Raw genomic sequence first — 26248 nt, 5'->3', positions numbered from 1 at the left:
GAGATGACTCACCTCATTTCCACGCTCTCACATCCTTTTCCCCTTCAGAGATCTCCTGGGAACACACAAGACCTCATCTGGAGTGCACGTGGTATCATGGCCCTGTCAATACACGGACGGTGCAAATGAGCACTGGGGGCTTACGCATTAATCACAGACATCGGTTAAATAACTTGGCATATGGCCGCGGGGGAGGAAAATGTTAATCTCCCGTCTCTCTACAAAGATTAGTAGGATGATCAAGGGGGATAGACAAAATAGTCTGTTTCTAATGTGGTTTTACTGATTAGCTGTTGACCTGGAGACAAGCGCAAGCTGCAGAGTTGCATTTGTTTGCTCCAGAGAAAGCAGACTAAGCATTCTGAACTCAAAATGAACACTGGGTCTTATACAGAAGAAAAAGCAGCAGAGGTCCTTTCTGACTTTGTGTCTTGAGGTATATTAAAAGGCACAGGACCTTCCCTTGTGGGTGCAGCACTTAACAGAAACAAGCCTCCATTGACTGCCCTCCCAACGTCCTGGCGTGTTTCCAGGGCAGGAAGTTCTTTTCTTGATCTTGAATGACCTCTGCATGCCTTTCACAGCAGATGAGGGCCCGAACGCACCGCTGTGCCACAGCACTCTTCACCGGCTGTGAAGGAGCTCGAGTTGTAGCCCAGGAGGGGGAGAGAAAAGCTACAGTTGCAGACGTGTGGAGCAGAATATAGTGGAAAGCCCACGGTGAGCACAGGATGAGGACTTGGATGCTCTGGTTCAGAAAGACCCGTCAGACTACCTGTCATCCCCAGTTATTTCTAAAGAGTGCGACTGGAAGACGATCCACCGGCCTCACAGTAAGAGGCTTACAAAGAGGCAACAATACAGGCATTCAGACCAAAGTCGTTAAGATCAGATTTGGGGGTCTTATCAGAAGTGATCTTTTTGTATCGGATGCCTCTTTTTTCTTTTTGCATTTCACACCAACCAGGACTGACGGATAGGCAAGCAGTCTCTCATCTCAGCTGGATAGAGTTCACGAGTTCAGGCATTGAAACTATATGATGAAGAGTTCCTTCCTGGGGTTGTATTCCTATGATAATCACCTCGTCTCAGCTACTCAGTCAGTTTAGCGATTATAGCTTCCATGCTATTATTAGTGCTAAGATAAATATGTAGGGGCATCCTGGCATCAGCATGGCTCTAACAGATGAATGTATTAAGTGCATTAATAGACCAAATATAGGTGACCATATTTCAAATGTGCCAATGTGTCACAATAACGACATAACTATCTTCTTCAGAAGCAATACGTTGGGTTGCAATTTTCATTGTCACATAATTGCATAGAAAGTAACCAAAACAACTTTTTGTCAAAAAGGGATGCAGACAACCTAATTGTCATCATTCACCACCTTACGATTTAAGGAATTACTCCGAGATGGTCTCAAAAGAACATTTAACTATGCTCTCCAAATATTTGAGAAGATGAAAAGAAAAAAAAGAATCATTCATGTACTGCATCCAAATAAACTCAGACTTTGACAAGCATTTCCAAATAAAGCCATCTTTGTGGAGCACTGCTGAAGGTTGTTTCAGGAGTAACATTACATCGTGTTTTGAATTACTTCACCTTTTGAAGCAGACTTCAATAAAACGCCTGTCTTAAATCAGACAGACTGCACAGAAAGCCAAATATCCAGCGTGTGATGTCATGAAAAGACATGCAGTTTCTCTTTTGGCAGAATTGGAGGCAGCTTTTGTAATTACTTAGTCCGGGCAGATCTCCAGTCACACAACGGCCGCACTTCTCAGTCTTCATCCAATTGTTCTAAATATTATTGAGCTGAACTCTTAAACACGAATATGGAGAAACTTTGTCTACATTATTTTACGTAGATGCCTACTAAACTGCAATATTCACCTTAGCAAAATCTAATATTTTGATACTACTGCACAACTCTTACCAAATAAATGAAGAAAAAAAACCCACAAAATTCATATCAATCTTTATTGTATTTAGAAATCCACGCATCAAATCTTTTTTATTATTTTTACCTTTAGCATTTACAACAGGGAACAATGAGGGACAAGCTAAACGTCATGCCTTTCCCAGCAGGCGCGATGCACTACAGGATGGGCTGAAATGAAAAGGGGAAGAGAGATACATAAAGTGCTTTTGTCAACAGTTTTCTTATTTTAATAGAAAAAAGGATCAAAACAAAAGGTTTGAGGGTGGAGGAAGAGGACCCAGGGGTCCATGGACGTGACGGCGGTGAGTGCATGTGAAGTAGGGAAGAAGGTGACAAGGTTGATGAGGAGGAAGAGTGGTGGGGGGTATTTATCTTTTAAAAAATAAAAAAAGCGCTCGAATGAAAAAACAAAAACAAAAAAACAAGTGGTCTCAACCCAGGATGAGGCTGGACTTTCCACCAGGTGGGTTTCTTCGGCCGCCTGTGGCCACGTTGGCATCTCCCGACGGGGCCGAGGGCTGTGTCGTCTCCTTCGGCTGCTCTTGCTCCTCTGGCTCCGCCTCCACATTGTCAGGGTGATCTGCAGGTGCAATGCAGAGACGTGACCATGTTTATCTGGTCAGACAAACCAACTACAGCAGAAGAAACTAAATGTCCTCAACAGTTCAGCCTAACAAAGGCAGAGAGCATTCATCATTACAGGGGAGCTGAATCTGAGAAAAGGTTTCAGAGAATGCAACACTTCCATTTGATGCTTTTTAGACTACAAAAAACACCAACAGAGATCATAGAACTATAAACTGCACTCTACCTTTGAAACGATAAGGAACATGGATGGAAAACACACCATCAACAATTTTGTTTATTTATATAACAATAACATAATCAATGTACCTTTTTAAACCATGTAAATATGTGATTTAAAAGAAGCTTAACCACACATGAGCATGAATTCAACTAGAGTCAATATCTGAGAAGGCAGTTACTGCTCCTCTAAATCCGATTTAGTTGCAGCCTTATTTGTGGGATAACAAACTTATCTACTAAGATATTAGTTCATGAAAATTGATACTTTCAACTGAAGCAAACACTTTAATCTAGCTGTTGCCGTCTCCCCAGCTAGCTTCATCTGGGTTAAGCAGCTTTTAGCTGTGAATCGTAGCAGCTGTAAATTTACCATGCATTTTTCTTTGAAATGTATAATAAATCTAGAAAACAATAACATTTAATGTCAGCCTCTGGTTTCAACAACATTTTGACTTGGTATGTAGCTACTATAGCCAGGTCTGTGATAAAGCCACCGAGCTGAAGAAGCAGGCTCTCGTTGTCCATTAGTGCCTGAATTACTGTCGGATTTGCACATTCAAGAGGACTTATCAACTTAAATGTCACAAATAAGGGCAACACTGATTTAAAAATCTTCTTTTAAGCATAATGGACACTCAAATATTCTCGGCTCGACATCGGAGCCAGTGCTGTGGTTGCTGTAACGACTGCGTTACATGTTTTAGAAGACTGGTGCCACAGACTTCAGGACTACACAGGCAGCAGTCTGTTCAATGTGCATCCAGACGCTCTTTATGTGAACTCTTCTGGACAGATTTGCAAAGACATCTTTCACAAACGTGTCTTTTTTTTTTTTTTACAGTTGATTGATGGTTCAAATGAAAAAATTGATGAACACAAACCACAATTTCCCATCCTGCATGACAGTTATCGGATGTTTGTTTAATTAATAAAGATTTGGTTTCTAATCAAGTTTTAATGATTTAAAAGCCTTTTATTTAATGCATGTTTATTTCTGGCACTTCAACTTTCTTTGCGGTTCTTACAGATCCCAACTGCTCTGTGTTTGCGCTGTGAGAATGTTTCCCAGCAGGACTGAGCGTCACTTCAGTAAATCTAGAATACTTGATCACCATCTGTTACCATGTTTCCTCATTATTTGCATGATCCTCAAGACATAAAGTGTGGAGAAAGGTGCACCTTGCCAGCACTCAACAAATAACGCAACTTCATCCTGGTGCGTCTGTTTGATAATTACAGCACAGATTGCGATCGCAAACTCATTCAAAACATCAGCACACATGTGCGCCACGCCCTATAAATGTGTCCGTACGTCTGGTTCTGCTCCTGGCTGCTCGTTGGAAAACAAAATGTCAGGAAGCAGATTCGCTTCACTTTGACTTAACTCCTTAATATTTCTATTCTAATATATACACTTCAAAGCGCACACACATTCCGATCATTCGAAAACAGGGCAAATAAGTGAGTTTATATTTCTAAACACTCAGATGTGTAGTGAAACCCTCCATTATCTGAGCAGCCACTCTCTTACAAACATGCACCTGGAGGTTAATAAAAAGCTTTTCATACTAAGTGAAGCCTGCCATCAAAGACCAGCTGCTTGACTACAGACCATCACGCCATCATGACAGGGAGGAACCACATCAAAGAGATCATGTGATGTTGACTTAGAGAAGGAGAACATGTGTATTGTATCTTTAAGAAAAACAGTAATGGATGCAAGCAGAACATGGGGCACCAGATATTTAGAGGCAGTGAAAGTGGAATTACCCGATCTATCATAGTGTACCATGGAGCTATTCAGTGAATAATCCAAGTCATGCACTGCTGTTTTGACATCGTGAAAAAAAGTTACAGGCCTCTTTATACACAGTTCAAGGGTTCAGGATACTCACCAGTATTTGCTGGTTCTTGGCCATTTTCAACCTACAATGAAAACAAAATACCAAAGATATCAGGTATCCAGACTGAACCAAAGTGTTGTGTTATCTGAATGATTTTACTTCCATGAGACAGTGCTGCGAGAGGTAGAAGATTATATCTTGTGACAGACAGACACGCCAGATCACAAAACTCACGATAGCAGGAATCAGGGAGCAAATATAACAGATGCCCCCGAATACATTTTTTGTCCACAGATGAGCCGTATTGGAAGATACAGATCGTTTTTGTCGTCTTGTTAAAATGGCTGGTATGCAAGACTCAGAATATTATTTCAACCCGCCTGAAGTCTGTGTAAAGCGTCAAGATGGTTAACCTGTGTAATTAATCCACAGTTTTGACATGTCCGTTACACAACCAGTAATACACATCCTGCTTCACTGTCTCTTTATGCCTCATTTAAATTGCTCAAATAGAAAATTCTACATTCCCAGATGAAAAATTAAACCTCTACAGGGATTACAAATGTCAGTGGAGAACATCGATCAAACAACATCCTGGGTCTGTTTCAAATAGATGGATTAAATCATCCATCCCCCAATGAATTTTCCACTGAACTGTTTAGAATTATATTTAATCTATAACTGTGTGCTTTTCAGCCCCAAACTAGGCTGTGGCTTTGTTTTGGAAACATCGTCAGTCAGACTAAGTGAGCTGTACCTCTCGTCTCTGGTTCCAGACCAATGCGGCCCCGGAGTTGTGGATGGTGATCAGCTCCGGCTCGGTGTTCTTGGGGAAGAGAAGAGGCTGCTGGCATCGCCTAAGTGGGGCTGAGGGTTCACCACACAGGGTTCCTGCGGCTTCCCCAGCTGGGAAGGTAAGAGACAGACGGATAGAGCAACACATTAATTAAAGACTGATCAGAGTGTAATAGTCAAGTTAATAATATTTATATTGTCCATTATCACAGATATGCCTCAAAGTGCTTTATAATCCGTACAGCATACAACAACACCCTCTTAGAGCATTGATTTGGAGAAGAAAAAAAACTCACCCCAAAAAACATGTCAAGTGGAAAACACACAACAAACACAAGCTTAAAGCCTATTTTATTTGATTATTTTGAAGCTAGACAGGAAACACAGGAGACAAATGACAAAACATGACTCAGGCTTCAAAGCAGCAGAGTCATACCATATGCACACAAATCCAATCAGCTACAAAGCCAGACCCCAATGTGAGGCAGCCATGCTCACCAAAAAAAGATTCATCTTGTCAGATTTGTGAGAAAACATCAGCTTTATGAGGGAATTTGACAAAATCACTGAGACAAAATCACTGAGAACCAACAGAAAACATCCCGAAAGCCGATTGGGCGTCCGCAACAGAAACACAGTGGAACACTTCCAGGCAGACGGCATGGTTGCCAAAACTCACATAACCCTGTCGCGTCTGTATTCTCCTTTAGCAGAAAGAGCATTAAACCCCAGTGTGTTTGGCACACTGTGGGAAACTAAAGCCACATAAGGTAACAGCCCAGCTCTATCCCAGAGGGCCAGGGAGGGGACAGACCGTCTTTGTCATGAGGGGAACAACGGCTGCTGCAGAAGCGTGGGAGTGGCCATTGTTGTTAATGGAGTGAAGTGAATCAGCACTGTTGAAAGCCTCAATCACTGAACAAGACCTCCTTCATCGCTGGCTCTGATCAATTATCTGGACAGCAAATGGAAGACGATTAAACCAGATTCATCGGCTGCACAGAGATACATTATGTTATCATCACTACAACACATATCCTTCTACTTAGCCTTATAGATCTCCTGGGTCCGAGATATAAATGCACGGTGGCACTAACTTGATTGGACAAACAAGATTGAAGCCTGGAGCAGTAACCATGCTGCTGCTGGTCTTAGCGGCCTCTCTGATTACAGAGAGATCCTCGTGTGGCACGACGCTAAGAGCACTTAAGCAAACCAACAGCTCTGGTATCTGAAAACCCTAAAATCCTGACAAACAACAAAAGGCTCTGGCTAACACTATGCTTATATGTCAGCATGAACATAATATCAGCACATTTCTACAGCTGAACTGACAGTCATAACTGTCATCAGAAGATTTAAAAAACAAAAACAAACCTTAATCAGTTTCCAAGGTTACTGCCATCAACCCAACACAAATTATCAAAAGAGGACTCTTGAATAACTTAACATGACATTCCAGACATTACAAATGCTCACCGCATCTGTGTCATCAGGAACGTGTTTTTTTTTTAAATATATATATATATATATATATATATATATATATATATATATATATATATATATATATATATATATATATATATATATATATATATATATATATTTATTAATTGTACACTATATAATTATTTCTGTTGCAATTTTTGTATGAGATTGTTTGAGATGTTTCTATATTTTTGCCTTTTTGTCATTGTAAATGAGAACTGGCCTTGTCACTCAAGTCACAGATCTTCGTGTGAACAGTTTTTCATTGGAATACTTCTTAAAGGAATAATCCCTATAAAAATGTCTGTGATACAGAATAATATTTAATTGTCCCCTAAAGAGAAAATATGCTTCCACAGTTCGTGCAAAAACCCTGAAAACAAGTAACACAGAGTATAAACAAACAAGAACATCAACACAAGTCTCTTAGTGTGCTCAGGCTGTTTAAAGCATTTAAATGGCTGAAGGCACTAAACTCCTCCCAAAGCAAGTATCTGCTGCCAGAGGGGAGAAGCGTGAAGCATGGGGTTGGGGGGTGGCAGGGGTCGTGTGCAATGGTTAAGGCTCCGAGTCATGTCAGTGTCATTGAGGGCACTCGGTGACACGACACTAGGAGTGGGGGAGGCCACTTATTTTAGAAGACATGTTGGTGAAAATCAAGAGCTTATTTCTATTGTCGAAATAGCAGTTGGATGGATTCAACGTGAGGTTTACGCAGATAAAACACAACATTATCTGAGGTCAAGTCCGCCATTTACTATGTATTTGTATCCCAGTATTCATATTTTAAAAGGATCTGCTCAGGATGGACTGTTCATCTATACTCAGAGTTCACAGGCAGGCCAGACAGATTGCACAATGCTTATAAAACCTGTTATAGTAATACATCGTGCTCATTCAGGCAGAAACAATTATCCTCATCCACTTGTATCCGTTAAAAGTGGGAAAACTATGAGAAGGCTCCTGTGAACTTGACCTAAACCCAAGAGGAACAATGCAAGCAGGAAAAGGCTTGTACTGTCCGCAGCTGCTGTCCATAAAGGTCAGAGAATGAACTAAGATGTGAGGGTAAATTCTTCATTATCCACATAACACATCATGTAAACGGTTTCCCACAGAGTGACCAGTGTGAAGACATGTGATCACTGGCTTGTGAGTAACGTCACGGCCTCGAGCAGAAATGGAAGCCTACTTCTGTGGGGAGTGAATCTCCCTCTTTATGCACACCGACTGTGGCTGGGTACAAATACCCATCCTTAAATACAAGCAATAGGGATAATGCATACTTAAGATGAGTGAATGGATGCTTGGATGAAGCTTTACCACAATAATCAGCAACATACTGCCACAATAATATCAGACTAGATTAATTTTTCATTCAGGCCTCAGTGGCTGTAGGTTTGCAGTGACCTTGGACTTTATTAAAATCAGTTAAATTGCCACTCACAGGTTTCACATCGCCTACTGCTACATTTGTCTGCCTCTCATGTGCCCAAAGTAAAACTTCCCTTTTGTCTAGAAAGGGCCACACGTTTCACCAATTGACACATTTTTAAACTGACCTATTTCTTTCCATTGAGGGCTGATCCTCATCCCCATATAACAAAGTCTAGCTTCAAATTACCCTTATCCCAGTACTCTTTGGCTTTTTGGTTATTTCACTTGTGTGGTGTTCTTTCTGACAACCTAAATGGAAAAATACTTAATAACACTCTAGTTTGTATTTTTTCCATGCTCAACTTAGAATAATTAAGTCTGTGTTGGTTTTTGCTTATATACGCCCTCCCTGGTGCCAAACTCAAACAACTGTTCATGTTATCTTGGAAATATAAACCCTATTGTTCCAGTTATTTGGTATTGTCACATGGAAAATGAATCAAGATGGGGTTAAAGTGATGTTAGATTGAATTACTGGGTGGATTGTTCCTCCGATGAGCATGGAGGTCTTCAGGTTCTGCAAAGATGTTGGAGACCATCTTGTCCTTGCGGGGAGTCGAATCGTCGTCTGTGCCGAAGGAAATGCTGGAAGTCCCACCCGGCGGTCGTAGTACCCTAAGGAACAACAAATAATGGGGTCAGAATATCATTTGATTGACATCGCGCTACCATCCCCCACTATTCAGGCCAACCTGAAACACAAGGCCTTCATGTCACTGATCAGCTGCACAGTGCAAATAAAAAAAAAAATAAAAAAAAATCAATAGTCAAATATAACATCAGGATGCCTCAAGCTACTTGCAGCTTTCTCCCTACTCAACCCGAACCCTTTTATAAACATAGCACTCACACACAAAACACACACAGGCTACCAGCAAGGTCTCCGCTCTCTAAGCCCCGGCTGTCAGCCTGTCAGACAGACAATCTCTGCCCTGCAGCTGACTCCAGTCACATATAATCAAAAAGCGTAGCTGGCTAGCTGCAGCCTCTCCTCAGTGCAGATTCCTTTGCAGTGACACACGAGGGGTTGGTGTCCGTTCCTGGTTGCATTGTAATTTAATTACTTAATGTGTAAATCAAACTTGATGCCCCTTCTGGGTCAACAATACACAATAGAGGTGAAAGGTCTGATGTTTACAGCTAATATAGGTCACCTAATAAATGGACCGTTCTAGAAAAATATAGAAATGCTGCATGCAGACCAATGCATGGTAAACAAAGTGCACTATCCACCGACATTCCTACCACAAACTGAACAAAAGGGACACGGTAATGAGTTGGGAAACCGCTTTTCCTTGCTGTGTTGAAGGACAGTTGGTGGTGGACAACAAAAACGGGTGTGTTTGCAGAGCCCCTGCTTGACCCCTCCCTGTTTTTCCAGCAAACTCTCCTCTCCTCAGAGTCCCTGAAGCCACCAGCTGACACCCAGAGCAGCTGTCCAAGGGCCAGGCAGGCAGATGGAGTCCAAAAAACAACTCTGCTCTCGAAGCAAAAACTACAAAGAAAGCAACTGCATTGGCGTGAATTTTCTAAATCAATTATTGTATACACACTCGTGCTCCTGGCACTCGGCTGTGACAGTAATGCCTAAACCAGACTTCACCTCATGCTGGAGGATGAGCTCATGCTTTCCACACGGATTGCGATTGGGGGAAAGCTTTTAGCTGCCTGGCAGCGGACCCCACCCTAGAATGAAACTGCAAATAATATCAATGAAATAGCATTAATGTGCAGGAGCTGGAGGGCAGCTGCAGGCTGGTGGAGATATAGCAGATATAGCTGAGCTCAAAAGCCAAAGATGGCATGTCTGATAAGGAAGGATGGGAGGCTTTTGATGGCCTACTAAGATTTTAGCTTAATTCTGCTCAAGTAGCTGCTGTACGGATCCCTTTGGTCGGGTAGCATCAGAAATGACCAGCAGCTGGTAAAAAGGTCTTTAAGGAGCAAAAGCAAGGAGCTAAGGAAGATTTTCAGGCTTAGCTAGCGCAAAGCCCCCACCCAAGGCCTCGCATCATCCGAAAACAGCATGCGACTTCAAAACGATTAATGACTGACCGAGATTTGACATGCTCACCAAGCAACGGCTAATAGCAACAGTGTTCCTCAAAAATCAGGATTATACGCCCTCAAATCATGACCCATTATTGAGACTAAACTAAAAAGGCATTTTCTCTGCATTGTTTTCACTGCAAAGGGGCAGGAATGCATCCAGACGAGACGCATCACTTACTGGAAAGCCATGGCTGCGTGCTCGGAGGATGAGTGGCCCTCTTAAGGTGGGTCTGTATTCCCCCACACCCCCAGGAATATAAAGATTTAACAGACATTATTCGTCAGATAATGTAGCGTCGAGATGCCTATTGAAACTACAAATGGAGATTTTAAGTTTCTCTAAACTTCCATTCGCCCCAACCAACAATGAGCCATATCGGTGATAATGACATATGCAGACATGAGTCTCGTCTGCGATTCTTCCTGCAATCAATCACACATTCAGACCCTCACCTCTGAGCTTGTAACGTTACACTTTAATTTTTATCCTATTGCTACAAAAAAAACAGTCAACATATTTGGTTAGCGTTAGATTATCAGCTAGCAACTCCGAAGAACAGCACATTTAGAAAATCACCGCAGGAGAGGAGCAGGGACTTTAACAACACGAAGAAAGTTATTTAGTATCAACCACCGTTAAAGCAGACGGGTTAACGTCAGTAATGGTCGCTCTGACCATGTCTTCCTTCTCCTCATACCCGCATGTCTAATTGACGTTAGTCTCTCAGTCAGGCTAACATGACTAACTAGCTAACCCAACTAACTTGGGTTGGCTAAAGGCTACGCGGTGCTTCAGTCACCCAATAAGATTAACTTAATTAGCAAGACTATGTGACAGTTTTGCTAAATCCAGCCGACCAGCGGGGCTAACGTTGGGAAGCTGGCTGCCTTCAAGCAAACGCAGAAAAGAGGCGTTTGCTAGCCGACAGGCTTGTCCGCATCACACTTCTTTTGTTCCTCCGCGAAAAGGGGTTTCAGCTCTTTTTTCTCTTTTTTTATTAATTTTACCTGGAACTGCTTTTAGAACCGGGTTCCATTCCTTTAAAGTTGGTTGTCGTCGTCATCGTTATGGAGTATTTCGACGCCTTGGCGGAGATAGATAGTCGATGAGAAACTAATAAAGACAGTCCTCCTCCTTCCCCGCAGAGCTGCGACGGGATGTAGACTCCACCCGACACTGAAAAGCATAACGGCGACCAGATCCGCTGGTTCTGCGGTGCCAGCCCACGAGCCCAGCCCACCAGCGTTCGACCCACTCTGATTGGCTAGAACATCACAGAACTCCTCTCTTATTGGACGGAACCTCAGCGATCGCCTCCCTTGTTGGTGGCAGGTCTAGGCTTCATGTCAGTGATGAGTCCAAAACATCCCTGAGGACTTTCTTTTTCTTTTTTTCTTTACTGCTATTAGCATTGATCATGAAATTCTGCAAAACATTTCAAACTGCAATCTAAGGGTAAAGCAAAACGCCGATTACTTTGACCTCAAGCTATTGGGTCAACTATCTTGTGTTATGTTATGTGGACAAGCCTTGTCACCGTTTTACAAATGTATTATTTTAATATTTGGTATGCAACCCAGAAGAGGGTTCAACAACCACACTGGAAAACCAGACAAAATAAGTGGACGTTTCAAAAAGGCAATAGCTTTATTTTAACAAGCATCTTAATACAGACAATACAGATTGCAGACTTTATATAAGGGGAGACACCCCAGGTGAATAAGGTCAAATGTTTAACTAATTATATATCAACATGAAACTTCCCTCATTGATTATTTATATTAAGGCAATCATTTCTTTGTATTACAATTTTTCTGTAAAATTATTTTAAATATGCAAATTAGGATTATCTTCATAAATGTGCTAATTTGCATATATATTTCCAGAACAGAAATCTAAACATCGAATAAAGCAAGGTTCAAAATTCTTCTTTCATTTTGTTGACACGTTAGAGTCAAAGGTTTTTACAGAGAGTGTTTTATATCTCTTTGCATCACTCTGTCAATCAGAAAATACTGTCAACAGCCATAAAAAAGCAATTATGTTTTACCATGTTTTTGGGACTAAAATGTTCTATAAATCAGGCTATGAATTATCTATTAACAAACCCCACATGAAAACTTTCAGAATATAGATAGGAATGAAAGTAGCAACTTTGGTGTATGCAAGTGCTACTGAAGTGGAGATTTCTGGGTCACTGTATGAGAAAAAACAAATTAGAAGAAAACTGCCTTTAAAGACGTGTATTGTAAAATTCCATACATTTTAAAGACAATACAGGTGAACTGGGTAAAAATAATTAAAAAATATGCAAATGAGACATTATCTATTGCTAACTTTTGGTGAATTTAGGAGAAATCACAAATAAACAAAGTGAAATCAAAGAAATACCTAAATGTGCTTTTGGGATGTTTTGTTTCCACTTAAAATTGAAGCAAAATAGCACAACATTTTTAAATTGATCAGTGCATGAAAAACAATGTTTTTGCCTGGGGTGTCTCTAACCGAGACATCACTTCAGGCTTCCCAAAATATGAAGCATGGCCGAGTCAAACAATGAATGAAGCATATCTTTACACATCCAATACTATATAAAAATGTATAAAATCAAATATGTTTTCTGAAGATAACAGAAACCAAATGACACGCAGCCCCATTCCCAAACTGGGCATAAGGTTCCCTAAGGGTTATAAAATACAGTTTAAGAACAGATATTCTGGACACTTATCAAGCCTAGCCCAACAACATTTGTTCAGTAAAGTCTGTTGTATTAATTCTCCCTCCATCACCAGTCCTATCGGTCTGCCTCGCTTCAAGAAGAAGTCCTCAACGTCTACCACAATACAGCATGAACAAACAAAACCTGGGTGTGGTTTATGTACATAAACAGAACAGTAACAAGGGCAAGCATGAAAATACTGTACAGCAGTTGTGTGTAGTGCAGAGAAATTACAGCTTCTTCTGCATGGAAATCGGTTGAGACAAAAGAACAAGTTGCGAAGGAGCGGCCACTGTTTTTTTTTCAGGCCGGGAAGGTTGATTGTGTTAAGGAGGAAAATGGTGAAGCATACGTTGATTAAATGAGGCCTCCGGTCTGTTGCTGGAACACGTCAATTGTATCTTCATCTTCCATTTCCAACTGTTAAGAAAAATAAAAAGTTATATAAACATGTGCCACATGACTTTGATAAGCCTGAGGTTCTGTGCAATCTCATTGCATACCCAGTTGGCCTGCATCTTGTGTACATTATTTTCCAAGATAAATTGACTTTATTAGGCAACAATTGTAAAGAAAGAGACAGGGGACGTGCTCATGTTGCGTCAAGATGTTGAAGTTGCATGTTATGAGCCTCAGGGATGAGATCGGACTCGATTCAAACTTAAATTTGTTGTTTGCGTGGGCAAAATTAAATATTAAGGCAGGCTAACACAGCGTTGCAATAAAAGGCCATAACATGTAAGTTGTGTGCACTCCAGTCATTAATTGCAGCAGGTATGTCTGCATCTGTTTAAGGGGTCACATAGAATCATACAATTACTTCATTTCCATCGCGTATTTAACATTGTTGAGGGTAAAAAGGGAATATACAAATTCTTTTGTGGAAGTGCATGAAACTAGTTTGAGCCCACTAACAACTCCAGGCGGCAGGGTGCCCTTTATGTGTGCATTTTACTATTCAGTCTGTTTTGGCTAGAAACAAAGTGCCTCAAAGCTTCACACTTACCTGTGATGGCGTGTCTTTCTCGTTTATTGGCTGTCCATCAAACCTGAACCTGATTTGCCTCATTGAAAGTCCCTGGAGAAACACATAAAACGATGAATGTAAATTAAAAGACTCATTATTCCAATTCCTTTTTATAAATTGTAACACAGACGGTGCCGATCAGGTGACTTTGACCAACTCTTTGAACATTACACAGCCTAACAAAGGCTTCATACAAAGAAACCATACGTTCACGAGTACAACACCGTTAGAGGTCTGGCATGCAGCTTCTGCACAGATTCTCATGTCAGCGGCCGTGACTTCTATTTGATAGACGAGAGCGTCATTTTACAAAGATTGTACGAAGCGCTGTCTCAAAACGTTTTCTTGTGAAGTGAAGCGAGTGAAGTTAACGCTCCAACAATAATGAACTTCATGATACATTCACCAGCAAAACAGAGATTTCCCTGCTGTAAGGCGAGCAGACTTAAAGTAGTTTGATTTATAAAGCTGTAACACAATGAATTACACAAGCCAAATGTTTAAAATGTATAGCACAAGCAGAACTTTTCATTGAAATCGCTTAATATTATATTAATAACATTTTAAAGCATGTTTTGCTTTTTATTAAGTGCTGGCGTTTGAAGGAAATATAAACATATTGCTATACTCTCTCTCGCAGTAAAACCCAAATAAAAGGAATAATGAAAAACATCTGCTTCTCATTGTAGTTGTAGAAATGAGCTGCATGACAAACACGTCTCTTTTCTGGCAGCCTAAAGAACAGACGTTGAGTTTCCATTCTTTCATTTGACTTTCAGATACAAAATAATATTAGAGGCTGCGTTTGTTCATTGGATATATAGATACTTCAGAATGCAAGTTATCAAACCTCAGCTGTGTTCAGATATTGAGGGAAAATTTGCATCGACTCTGTAGCCCTGACTGCATGTCATAGAGCACAACTGGATCATCGCCAAGAAACTATGAACAATACCTCTTTGAGAAAGAAATGACCATGATGAATAACTCTTTAGTGAGCCTCTTCTGGCTTTTATTTAAGTTTGACCTTTCAGCCGACTGCAATGTCTTTCGATGGCTTGAATGTGACGCATCTGTTGGACAAAGCATCCTGACATCCTGACTCAGACCTAAAAGTCAACTAAAATGTTTGTGTCAAATAAAAACCACAGTTACATACTTGTAAATTGCCCAGACATAAATGCCGGTTTGCTTGAGGTTAACATTGCACTATATAGAATGCTGGCCTTTTGTGTCTTCAAACCAGATTAAACATGTATGTACTACAAAGAGGTTGCTTTAAACCATCAAGCAATTACAATAATGATTTCCATATGATGTAAATGGAGCAAAACTCAGCAACGTAGCTCTCCTAAGTCTCGCTCCACACTATCTACACAGCTGGAAAGACAACAACAAGCTCTCTGCTACAGTTTGCCAAAAACATTCTGCTCCGATAAGCTTTTTACTGGCAGACATGTTGACATGTCATAGCAGGAAAAACTTAAAAAAAACGTATAAAAAAATAAAAGCTACTTTACATTTAGGTGTGCCGGTTGTAGGTCCCCTGCATTGTGAATACTGGTGTAAATAATATTAATTAAGAGACATCAGGAGTTTTGTCAAGGAGCTACAAGACGGTCTTTGGGCGTCATTTATCCGACAAATTCCAAAGATTCAACCGAAGGCATGTATTTCATGCAGTGGGTGTGAGTGTAGTGAGTAATAGTGGAGGTGCTGCACCCTTTGACTGCAAAAAGCTAGAGGACAGTTTCTAAACAATGCAGACAATACAATCTTAAAAATAAATTGAGGGAAACAGTTTTCCTATTTAAAAAAAAAGAAATTGCTTGTGGTGGTTGATATAATTGCCTTTAAAGCTAAACAGCTTAATAATAAAAGGAAAAATAGAAGATGTGTAACATTTTCTTTGGGGGTGAATATCAAAGCTAACCTTCATTAAAGAGCTTAAATAACTAAGTGGCAGAACACTCATCGGCCTCATGTTATAGAAAATGATTGCCAAATAATAATAATAATAATAAAACAATGCAGTTTGTCCTCACTGGTTTAGGAAATAGACCTATGACATCATCCTGAGTGGTCACAATCAATCAGCTGTGGCTGTTGCGTGCAGACATTGAGCTCCACCCACCTGTCTATCGCAGTAGGCCTTCATGAGTTTGATGAGCGGCGTGTGTCTTTTGATCTTGAACTGCACGATAGAGCCATCCTGACCTGCTACCTTCAGGTTTATGTGTTCGTTGCTTTCTGTCTTGACTGATTCCTGATTGATAAAGTCAGAGAGAAAAGAAAACGAAAAACAGTTAACAACAGCCATGCAGGAATCCTGAATATGCAAATTTGATCAAATACAAACACTTTAATTCTGGGTTACAGCTTCACAGATGTAAAGAACTGCACGTTTCTCTCCATTAGTACAATTAGTTTTCCCCAGAGCTGCAATCTCAGATCATCTTTGTCACAAACTCTTGTAAATCATTATCGTTGACATTTTTAAGATGAGTGGTTGATTAGTAATAAAAGATGAAACATCGACAGTGAAGTGGTTAAATGAGGAGCAACCGGTAACAGGCACTACATGTCATTAAGGAAAGTAGAACAATATGATTATACTGCGAGACAATAGAGCTCTGAAATCCGGTTTGACACCTCTAGCACCATTGATTTATAAGCCGTTGCTGACAATGTGGTAAATATTTTTAAATATTCAAGATTTTTGCATCAATGTAATTAAATAATTAATTCACTCGATACCAAGTGGTTTACAAATATTCCATGAAATGTATTTGAGTAAACTTTAAAATCTGTCCTGGGGAACGTTCTCCCTTTGATTACATTCTGTTGCAGCGCCTTTAAATTCATATCTTAGTACAAGTTGGCCACAGCCGGCAGCGGTGGAAGACGTATTGAGATTTTAACTTAAGTAGTAATACCACGGTGTAGAAATACTCTGTTACAAGCAAAAGTTTAGAATTCCTGAATTTGAGTCAAATGTTGACTATGAATCTTGAATAAAAAGTCTGCTGTCAAGCCAAAGACTCACCAAGAGCAATGTGCTATATCAGGTTTTAATGGCAGTTAAGCGAGTGAAGCAAATGGACATTACAGTATTGATTAGGAAGAACTATGTTATTGAGGAATAAAGTAAACAGCAATGGACCAAGGATAGACCTCTTCCTGATCCTAAGCATCATTAATGCATTATATTGTGTTTATCACTTTAATGTTGCAGCTGGTAAAAGGTGGAGCTCATTGTACTTCATTTACTGCTGGGAAACCAAATCCATAATAGTATATCACAATGCATCAGTTGATTTGTTATTCATATTGATAATCTGAATCTGCACAGTAACTAATGTGTCAAACAAATGAAGTAACAAATATAATATTTCCCTCTGACATGTAGTGCAGTATAAATAAAAAGTAGCATCAAATAGAAACACACACAAGCTATCAACATCATGAGCCTTTCTCTCTCTTTCCCTCGCACACAAGTAAAAACATTGCGCCCACGAGGAAGACACCCGCTGGTTGGCTGTGTGCTCAAGCAGAAAGGGATCTGCGCGCCTTTCAATGCGCGTTCACAAACCTTCCGGTCTATCAAAGTAGGCATAGATAGTAGTTGAAATTTAGCTCTCAACTTTATCAATGTGAAACAGAACATGTGGACTTTTTTCTCTGAGCAATTATGACACAGATCTGGTGAAACAAACGAGTATTTTGATACAATGTGAAGATCCTCACCTTTGGTTTTTCATCAGCCATGGTCACTCTTTTGGCGCTTCTCTACGCTGCCACACAAAGAATACGGGTGCGCGCACGTACACGTTCCCGTTTAAACGATTCAAACCAAGCGTGCGCGGTCACGCGCCGGTGCGCGTCCACAGTGCCGGGCTCTGAATGGTTACAGGTAATCACGTGGATGAAAGCGCAGTCTGGGCATGGGCGGGACAGTCCCAATGCGCGTTACAGGGGAACCCAGCACCACATGCACGCGCACAACTATGTTTTTCCTTTTGTTGTCAGGATTGTAGAGGTTCAGTTATCCCTAAAAATACACCTCCTCAAACTACTGACCTCTCATCAGGCTTCAGTCATCACCCCTATACAGTACATTACACTTACCGCACTTATTATCGTTTTATTTTTATTTTAACTCTATAAATCCCAGCGGCCATCTTGTTTTTCTCTCTGATAAAGATGTGCTTCTTTATAAAAAAAAAAATCAAAGTATTTTTTATTTTTTTTAATAATAATGTGTGTATTTGCATATACATTTAATCCAAACACTGATTCTTAATCTAGTGGAAATATGAATGTGTGTTTGCATGGATAACAGAACATATTTTGACAATTCATTAATTGCTTTCCTTTTGTATGTGAACCCAGTTTCCCAGAGCTTAAGATGTATTGATCATATGTTGCTAATTAAATGCATTTTTTGTGTGTCATGTGTGTCTTGTATACAGCCTATGGTCGGGACAAAACCATACAATGAGCCATATAAAGCAGATAATAAAATAAAAAAAACACTGTACAGGCAGGAGAATGGCCAGCCATTTCGTGACGTCATCACTGCTGCGCGGGGAGGGCCTTCGACTGAATGACGGAGGCGCGTAAGCAGCGCTGGAGCTGTAGTTCATGTGGTGGAGTCTTTACAGCGGAATAGTTAGTCCTTTACATTAAAGCGTATCAATAATATTGCTCTCTGATGGAGGAGGTAGACGTGGAGCCGGCAGTCACAGTAAGTAACCGCTGTAGCCTAAAGTTGCTCTCTTTTCTCCCACTGAACAGCATTGCTAACTAGCTAACTGTAGCGCAACAACATAGCTAAGTTAGCTAAATTGAATTATGGTGCAATTGAGAAAGTCCTATGACGTGTGTCAGACACGTGCAAGGTTAATAACATAAATGCATGTCTTAAATGTAAAGCAGTAAGAACATACTGCATACAATGATAGAATACTATTTAGTTGGAAAGTATTCTAATTTAATCATTGGATACTTCATTCAGTAACTTAATCTATTCCAATTATGGGCAGATCTTAAATTAATACAACGTTGGAAATTTGGCTTCCTTGCTAAAATCTTGAATGTAAAAAATAGTGCCCGAGACACAACCTATCCATTGTATTATGCCTTTATGTCTTCATTCAATTTTCAAGAAAGTTGCAATCATGCAAGGAATTTCTTGTTAAAGAACAAATCAAAACACAGAACGAGTCAATATTTAATTTGAATCACCTGTTTTAATTGGATAATTTCAGTAAAATGATGATGTCTTTCTTCTTTAAATGCAGAATATCCCTGCAGCCAGTGATGGGAAGCATTTGGGATTTGCATGGGGTCCAGGTGATATCCTTGTGTATGAAACCCTTTACAAAGCATCAGGTACGTGTAGATGTTGATGCAAGCCCCTCTCTATGTTTTCACACTCTCTTGCCTTTTCCCTCGTCTTTAATGTCACTCTGTTATTACTGCCTGTCCTTTATTTTCAGGTGCTAAAGGATCAGGCTGCTCCTTCATCCATGAAGTCAGGAAAGATCAGGATATATATTCCCCCATTTTACGCAAACTCTTCAATGAGTCTCATCACATCTTTGTTGGCCTGCAGACGATTAAAGAGGACCTCCCCAGCAAGAACAAAAAACCCCAGTAAGGCGATGTTTCTGTTTCTGTGCATGTCACTGTATTGCTTCTCACATACACCTTTCTTATAAAAGGCAGATGAAGCACCTGCAGAAATGATTGGATATCATGAGTTGTCTCTATCTTGCCCCTTAGATTTGTCAGCATCAGTAAAAACTATAGATCTGTGATACGAGCCTCTATTGAGGAGCTTCATCAAGTTGCAGGTCAGCTTTTTTAAATATCATTTTTATATTTTGGTCTTCAATGTGCATATTCTGAAATAATCAAATTCACATTTCTCTTTTCTGCAGTTTCTACAAAAGATGCAGAAGTAGCCACGCAATATGGAAATCAGGTACTGAGACATTACATCCTTGTGTGAGACGGAGACATATTGCACATACAGGAGGAAATCTCTGTATTAGTTTCTGAGTAGAGCTAGACAGTATATCAAGAACGCATATTACATTTAGTTGAATGATATTGCAACAATATAGTATTGCATAATTATTTCATACAATTTGTAATAACAATAAATGTATATAAAAAAAACTGAGTCAATAGCTACAGTAAGTAATTGGCCAAATAAAGATACGGTGCTAATGCAGAGGAATGCATATCTATTTTTGATTGAAATCTACTTTTGGATGATTTTGTTTCCATTGACACGGTCCTAACCTCAGCCTCTGTTTTGGTGTTCCAGGTGTCCATTCTGTTGGCTATAGAACTGATCTGGAATCTGAGTGAAGTGCTGTTCATTGAAGCCGCTCCTGGTTAGAGTTTGACTTTGTGCTTGTTTTTGATCTCTCTATGTATCTTTGGAATACATTTGATTATAAAAGCACCCAAACAAACTGTGTGTGTGTGTGTCTCTCTGTGTCCTCAGCGGGTACCCTGTTGCTCCACCTGCTCGACTGGGTAAGGTTACACCAGGCTGATGTGGACAAGAAGGCCAAAGAAGTGATGCAAAGTGAGAGCCCTGCTGAGCACCACAACTACTGGGATATGGTAGGTACAACACACACACACACACACTTGTATTTTTGAAACTATCTAAGCTACATGCACACCTAGCCCTGGTTTTCTGGGGGGGAATCTCAGTTATTCCATGTTTTGTATCTGTGCTGTGCAGGTGGTGAGTTATGTGCTGCAGGGCAGGTTGGAAGAAGCCAGACAGATGCTGGTGAAGCAGGCCACCCTGCACCCTGCTGCCGAGAACATGTACAAGCTGATGGACACTTTGCTCAGCAAGATGCCATTCTACAATGTAAGATCCTCCTTCAGTAGTTCATCCCATAGTGTAGTCTTAGTCTGCCTTGGCAAGAGGATATCTGCATGTCATTTTACATTGTTAGTCAGAAATATGACACAGTAAGTGGAATTACTTTTAAAAGACACTTTTATATATGTGAAATATGAATGCTGGCTTCTGAATATGCACAATAAACTCCTTAATACAATTCAGCATAAAAGATGTCCACAGAGTAAAACCAGATTTTCTGCAGGAGTTGAACACTATAATAATAAAGTGCTGTTTTGTGCATTTTTCAGTGTCTACCACCATTTCTACCAAACTTGTTTTTAAATCCCTAATTCCATACATTTCTCTTACATTTTTAATAAGCATAATGTCTAGTACTTTGAATTAGCTAGCCGTTTTTATGAAGGTATCCACACCGATAGTGTGTGTAAATAAGCAGGGCTTTGACCAAACAATGTGCTGCGACTCACATTTAATTCTTTAAATCTATACTTTGTGGATAAAAAGAGACACCGTTTCCCTCCCTCGCTTCACAGTTATCATACATATGGTTTATATTCTTAAACACAGGGGGACTTTTGCATTATTCAAACTTGTTGAATTGGACCAACCAATAAAGGCTTCTTTTTTTGACTTTCTATAATCATCATTAGCCGGGTGGCACCCAGACGCTGACAGACTTTGATGTGAAGTGGAGACACTGGCACGCCGAGGTGAACCGCTGCCTGCAGGACAACTCGTTTGCCAGCAATCAACACCTGGAGATCATCTGCAAGGTCAGAGCCCCCAGTAGCCCCTTGCTGCTGTCCATCTACTGCAAAATGGCATCTATAGTAGAAGCAAGGAGAAGTTCTATACATTAGTCACATTAATCCAACACCTTTTCTCTTTGGTGTTTTTTCATGTAATTCTAGATCATAGTGGGGGATGAAGACACGCTGCTGGAGCATAAGGAGCTACTGGGCACCTGGTACCACTTCCTGGTCACTAGGCTGCTCTTCAGCCACCCCACAGTCAAACCCACTGAGTTACATTACTATGCACAGGTACTGCTGCTGCACCCCTCAGCATTCATGTTCACTGCTACTGCATGCCTGTTATTTACTGTGTGTGTGTGTGTGTGTGTGTGTGTGTGTGTGTGTGTGTGTGTGTGTGTGTGTGTGTGCGCACGCGCTGCAGTCATGCATGACGATGTTTATAGACGCAAGGAGCTTCCCAGACCCCCTGGACAACATCTTACTGGCTGCCTTTGAGTTTGACATCCATCAGGTCATCAAGGAATGCAGGTAACATAGAAGATTACACCCATCTATAAATCCATATATGTACACAGCCACATTTTGTTTAAACTTGAACTCTCCTAATTTCTTCACCACACGTCTCTACAGCATTGCGCTCAACAACTGGTGGTTTGTGGCCCATTTGACAGATCTGTTGGATCATTGCAAGCTCCTTCAGTCTCACAATCTACAGTAAGGAGTCTGTCCGGCTGCGTTCGGACATGCATTCACTTTTAATTTGGAGATGACAAGATTGCACACTTTATTCATCTAACATCTACCATGTCATTCTGGTGTGTGTGTGTGTGTTTGTGTGTGTTCAGCTTTGGCTCCAACTTGAGGGAGTTTCTCCTGTTAGAATATGCTTCTGGTCTCTTCACTCATCACAGGTACGGTTGTTTGCAAATGCTAATTATCCTCATGGTATAGAAAGTATGCAGTGTATTTATTACTGTGTTCATTTAAAAGTTTAGATATACACAAAGTATTAATAGTGGTTCAGTCTTGATACACATGGCTTTTGGATGTGCAAATGCTGATTATTTCTTCTAATTATAGTTTTTCATCATGATTAAGTCCCTGCCTTAGAAAGTATCAGCACAGTTGAAACACGAGACAGCGGCATCATGGAATTTGCATCTACAGCTGCTTTACCGTAGGAGGTTTTCATGTGTTGTCTATGTGTGTGTGTGTGTGTCTGTGTTCAGCCTGTGGCAGTTGGCCGTGGACTACTTTGACCACTGCCTAGATTTTGGCCGTGTCTACCTGGAGCTGCAGATTGAGCATATTCCTTTAGACACAGAGCGCAAAGCCCTCAAGGTGCTCAGGATCTGTGAGCAGAGGCAAATGTCTGAGCAAGGTAGCCCTTCCTTCATAGTATTCGCCTGTCGGACACAAACACGGACGTTAATATAGTTGTCTGTATATCCCAATGCGAAAGGGAGTTAAACCTTTAATCTCTTGTCCTCTCCCAGTGCGGAGTATCTGTAAGATCATGGCTATGCGAGCCCTGAGGAACAACAGACTGGGCTCTGCTCTCTCCTGGAGCATCCGGGCCAAAGATGCTGCCTTCGCCACACTCATTTCAGAGAGGTGAGTTCACCGAACAACACACTTATTCTGCAAGTGCAAGGCTTATTTAGGGAGAGGTGTACCTTCTTCTCTTCAACACTGTTCCCACCATGGACTCTGAAGAGCAGCCCTTCTGCAGGCATGTTTTAATGAAGGGCACACTCTCTCAAGATGACTCTTGTGAGATGGTATTTCTTGAGTTGATCACACTTAAATACAACTCAAAGCTTCTTGCTCGCTTTATGTTTGTCAGACCTATCTATTCTGGGGAGGCCTTTTACAGAAATTTGAAAAAAGTAGAGTGAATAATTACATGTGGTTTGTGATTTGAGGTCTAAATTGCAGCTTGCTGGTCTCCTTGTGAAAGCACTTGAGGTTGTTTTCTTTCCAAGTGGTTTTAACATTTTGTGTGTGTGTGTGTGTGTGTGTGTGTGTGTGTGTGTGTGTGTGTGTCAGGTTTCTACAGGATTACTGCACCAGAGGGACCTTCTCTGATTTGGACCTGATAGACAACTTGGGTCCAGCAATGCTGCTCAGCGACAGGCTCACTTTCCTTGGTATGAGGGAACATCATTCTGTACCACTGCTCACCTTGTGACTCACAAGTCACTTATAGTCTCTTTCAAGCAATCACATGAGCCTCAGACACAGAGACATGTGTGCACACAGATAAATAAAGCTATGTCCTGCTTAATATAACAGCATGTGACCGCGTGATATACTGGAAGAATGTCAGTGAAACTAGACCAACTATTTATAGAAACCTAAAGATACAAGAGTACATATCATGAAATGGCTTTTTATATAGATTATGACTTCTTGTACACTTTGTGACTGTTAGTTTGTAAATGGATCTCTATATTTATTTAGAAATGATACAGATTTCATGACTAAATTTGCTGAAGCTCCGTATCACAGATTTATAGTTTTCATTGGTATATCTGCCTTTTATAGCAAAGCTTTATCTCACTGAAAAACAATACAGTACAATGCACATACAGAAAGTCTCTGCTTATCAGTGATGTCTTAAACACTGCGGGAGGAGCAAAGACACACAACTGTTTAGTAAAAGCAGATTAGTTGTCAATAAGCGTGTGAACAATTCATGCAGATGAAAGGTAACTTTACAGCATCTATGTCGGCATAAGCTTGGTAGAATTGACCTAAAAACGACGCTCTGGTTTCATTCCTAGGAAAGTATCGTGAGTTCCACAAACTGTACGGAGAAAAGCATTTCAGCGAGGCGGCCAAGCTGCTCCTCTCCCTCATGACGGCCAAGATCGCCCCCCGCAGCTTCTGGATGACTCTGCTGACTGACGCCCTGCCGCTGCTGGAGCAGAAAGAGGTCGGTCACCATGTACATGACGACATGGATAAGAAACAAGTCTTATCCTGATTTTTAAATGTCTTTGAGAGGATCATAGTTTTCTTTTTCAATCTTTTGTCAAATTTAATTTCATAGAGTATACTTATTATGTTAGAAGTCGGAACACACAAAATAAATGAAGTAAAGAGGAACGGCAATGCTCGCAAAGAAGTTGTTTTATGGACTGTTTTTAACTAAAAGGTGGCTTTGTTTGTCGAATGTTCAGGGGATCTTCTCGGCAGACCAAACCCACGAGCTGATGTTCTGTTTAGAGGAGCTCACCTCCTCACTGAACACCTCAGCTCCCGGCTCAGACAAGTCCACGCAGGTACGCACCTCCTCAGCTCCTCACAGCCTGAATCCTGCTCTGGTGCTGATCATTGTTTGTACGAGAAACTAGCTTTCAGTTGCCGCTGATGTAATATTTTTCCCCTTCATGAAAGTGTTGACAAAAGTGTTTAATATTTAGTTGATGTACATTTGGTGCTTCAGTTTAAATGAAGGTACGTGAAACCACGTTTTCCACTTCAAGGTAACCTAGTGAACAATTCACCCATGATTCATTGCTGAGCTTGTTATACACAGACCCAGGTGCTATAAAGTGCATTTCCTCTACAGCTGCAATGCAACAATTGGCCTCAATGTTAAAGACATGCAATCCTCCACAAGTCTTATGTGAGAATTTGTCATTTCAGGATGAAGACATCGAGCTGACCAAAGTGGAGCTGCTGAGACTCGCCCTGGCCAGGAATCTGGCCATGGCTATTGTCAAAGAGGGAACTGTGGAATCATGAACGGTGACATGTAAAAGAAAGCTCTTCTTTTGCATTTTTTTGTATTGTGTATTTAACATTTAAGTAATCAAAATGTGCTATTTGATAATAAAACTCTTTTCATTATGTTTATTGTTGTATAATCAGTCAAATAAACTCAGACATCCATTGAAAGTATTTATTTTGTTCATGTCGCGAACGAATGGCACATCGTACAGTATGTACAGACCGAACGCTCTCCCAAAATCTGCACGTCACATAACAAACAATAGGTACATTACACACTATGTACAGTAAACACGCACCTCTTCTGTACAGCCACATGACGAGCTGAGGACTACCAGAGAAGTAAGGGAGGATCGGCTGGACTGATTCATGAAACTACTCAGTCCCACTCCTGAACACACTTTATCCGCCTTGTGGCAAGTTTTTCCTTTTCGAGCGACCAAATTTAAATTCAGATTTTTATTTTTACAGTTCACATTTTCTAGGTTCAGTGATGCACTGAAATACTATAACAGAACATAAAACAATAAATAAGACAAACTACTCCCAATACTGGCATTGGTAGAGGAGGAAATATCTTTAAATATAGAACAAAAATACAATAACCCACTGCTAAAATCATGACTGAAATGCAAACATTCACTTATTTAAAAAAATAAAATAACCACATGAAATAAAAGCAGAGTTGGATCCAAACATCACGACATATTCATGATTAAAAATGAACCACCTTAA

At 40.5% G+C, this 26248-nt stretch overlaps 3 protein-coding genes across 3 annotated transcripts; 1 reads left to right on the top strand and 2 right to left on the bottom strand.

The window, feature by feature from the left end:
* Positions 1 to 1980: 1980 nt before the first annotated feature.
* LOC306749401 (jupiter microtubule associated homolog 1-like) lies at positions 1981 to 11535 on the bottom strand. Its single transcript, XM_079232689.1, has 5 exons — positions 11384 to 11535; positions 8799 to 8938; positions 5358 to 5506; positions 4652 to 4682; positions 1981 to 2529 (listed from the first exon to the last, which is right to left on the bottom strand). The coding sequence occupies exons 1-5, from the start codon at positions 11437 to 11439 to the stop codon at positions 2381 to 2383; spliced, it is 525 nt and encodes a 174-aa protein (XP_079088815.1). The 5' UTR covers positions 11440 to 11535; the 3' UTR covers positions 1981 to 2380.
* Positions 11536 to 12604: 1069 nt separating this feature from the next.
* LOC306750251 (small ubiquitin-related modifier 2-like) lies at positions 12605 to 17951 on the bottom strand. The gene is made up of 4 exons (XM_079233651.1): positions 17870 to 17951; positions 16257 to 16388; positions 14102 to 14173; positions 12605 to 13515 (listed from the first exon to the last, which is right to left on the bottom strand). The coding sequence occupies exons 1-4, from the start codon at positions 17888 to 17890 to the stop codon at positions 13453 to 13455; spliced, it is 288 nt and encodes a 95-aa protein (XP_079089777.1). The 5' UTR covers positions 17891 to 17951; the 3' UTR covers positions 12605 to 13452.
* An 820-nt stretch (positions 17952 to 18771) lies between these two features.
* Positions 18772 to 25675, top strand: nup85 (nucleoporin 85). Its single transcript, XM_079233448.1, has 19 exons — positions 18772 to 18869; positions 19426 to 19516; positions 19624 to 19780; positions 19910 to 19980; positions 20068 to 20111; positions 20460 to 20529; positions 20643 to 20764; positions 20889 to 21023; positions 21671 to 21793; positions 21932 to 22063; positions 22197 to 22303; positions 22406 to 22489; positions 22621 to 22686; positions 23005 to 23156; positions 23272 to 23389; positions 23825 to 23925; positions 24562 to 24713; positions 24961 to 25062; positions 25430 to 25675. The coding sequence occupies exons 1-19, from the start codon at positions 18837 to 18839 to the stop codon at positions 25526 to 25528; spliced, it is 1959 nt and encodes a 652-aa protein (XP_079089574.1). The 5' UTR covers positions 18772 to 18836; the 3' UTR covers positions 25529 to 25675.
* The last annotated feature ends 573 nt before the right edge of the window (positions 25676 to 26248 follow it).

The sequence above is a fragment of the Taurulus bubalis genome, assembly GCF_910589615.1.
Source record: "Taurulus bubalis genome assembly, chromosome: 17".
Lineage (NCBI taxonomy): Eukaryota > Metazoa > Chordata > Actinopteri > Perciformes > Cottidae > Taurulus > Taurulus bubalis.
Note: the sequence above shows the minus strand (reverse complement) of the source record. Positions and strands in the feature narration are given on the sequence as shown.

What these genes read in the sequence shown, in the direction of transcription:
- LOC306749401 (XM_079232689.1), bottom strand. Translation starts at nt 11,439, where the DNA reads ATGACGACGACAACCAACTTTAAAGGAATGGAACCCGGTTCTAAAAGC. An exon ending in GGTTCTAAAAGCAGTTCCAG is followed by an intron (nt 8,939 to 11,383) that starts GTAAAATTAATA and finishes GTTGTTCCTTAG; the next exon opens with GGTACTACGACCGCCGGGTG. An exon ending in TCTGGAACCAGAGACGAGAG is followed by an intron (nt 4,683 to 5,357) that starts GTACAGCTCACT and finishes TTTTCATTGTAG; the next exon opens with GTTGAAAATGGCCAAGAACC.
- LOC306750251 (XM_079233651.1), bottom strand. Translation starts at nt 17,890, where the DNA reads ATGGCTGATGAAAAACCAAAG. An exon ending in TGGCTGATGAAAAACCAAAG is followed by an intron (nt 16,389 to 17,869) that starts GTGAGGATCTTC and finishes TTTATCAATCAG; the next exon opens with GAATCAGTCAAGACAGAAAG. An exon ending in AGAAAGACACGCCATCACAG is followed by an intron (nt 13,516 to 14,101) that starts GTAAGTGTGAAG and finishes TTTTCTTAACAG; the next exon opens with TTGGAAATGGAAGATGAAGA.
- nup85 (XM_079233448.1), top strand. Translation starts at nt 18,837, where the DNA reads ATGGAGGAGGTAGACGTGGAGCCGGCAGTCACA. An exon ending in GCAAGATGCCATTCTACAAT is followed by an intron (nt 21,024 to 21,670) that starts GTAAGATCCTCC and finishes AATCATCATTAG; the next exon opens with CCGGGTGGCACCCAGACGCT. An exon ending in GAGGCAAATGTCTGAGCAAG is followed by an intron (nt 23,157 to 23,271) that starts GTAGCCCTTCCT and finishes GTCCTCTCCCAG; the next exon opens with TGCGGAGTATCTGTAAGATC.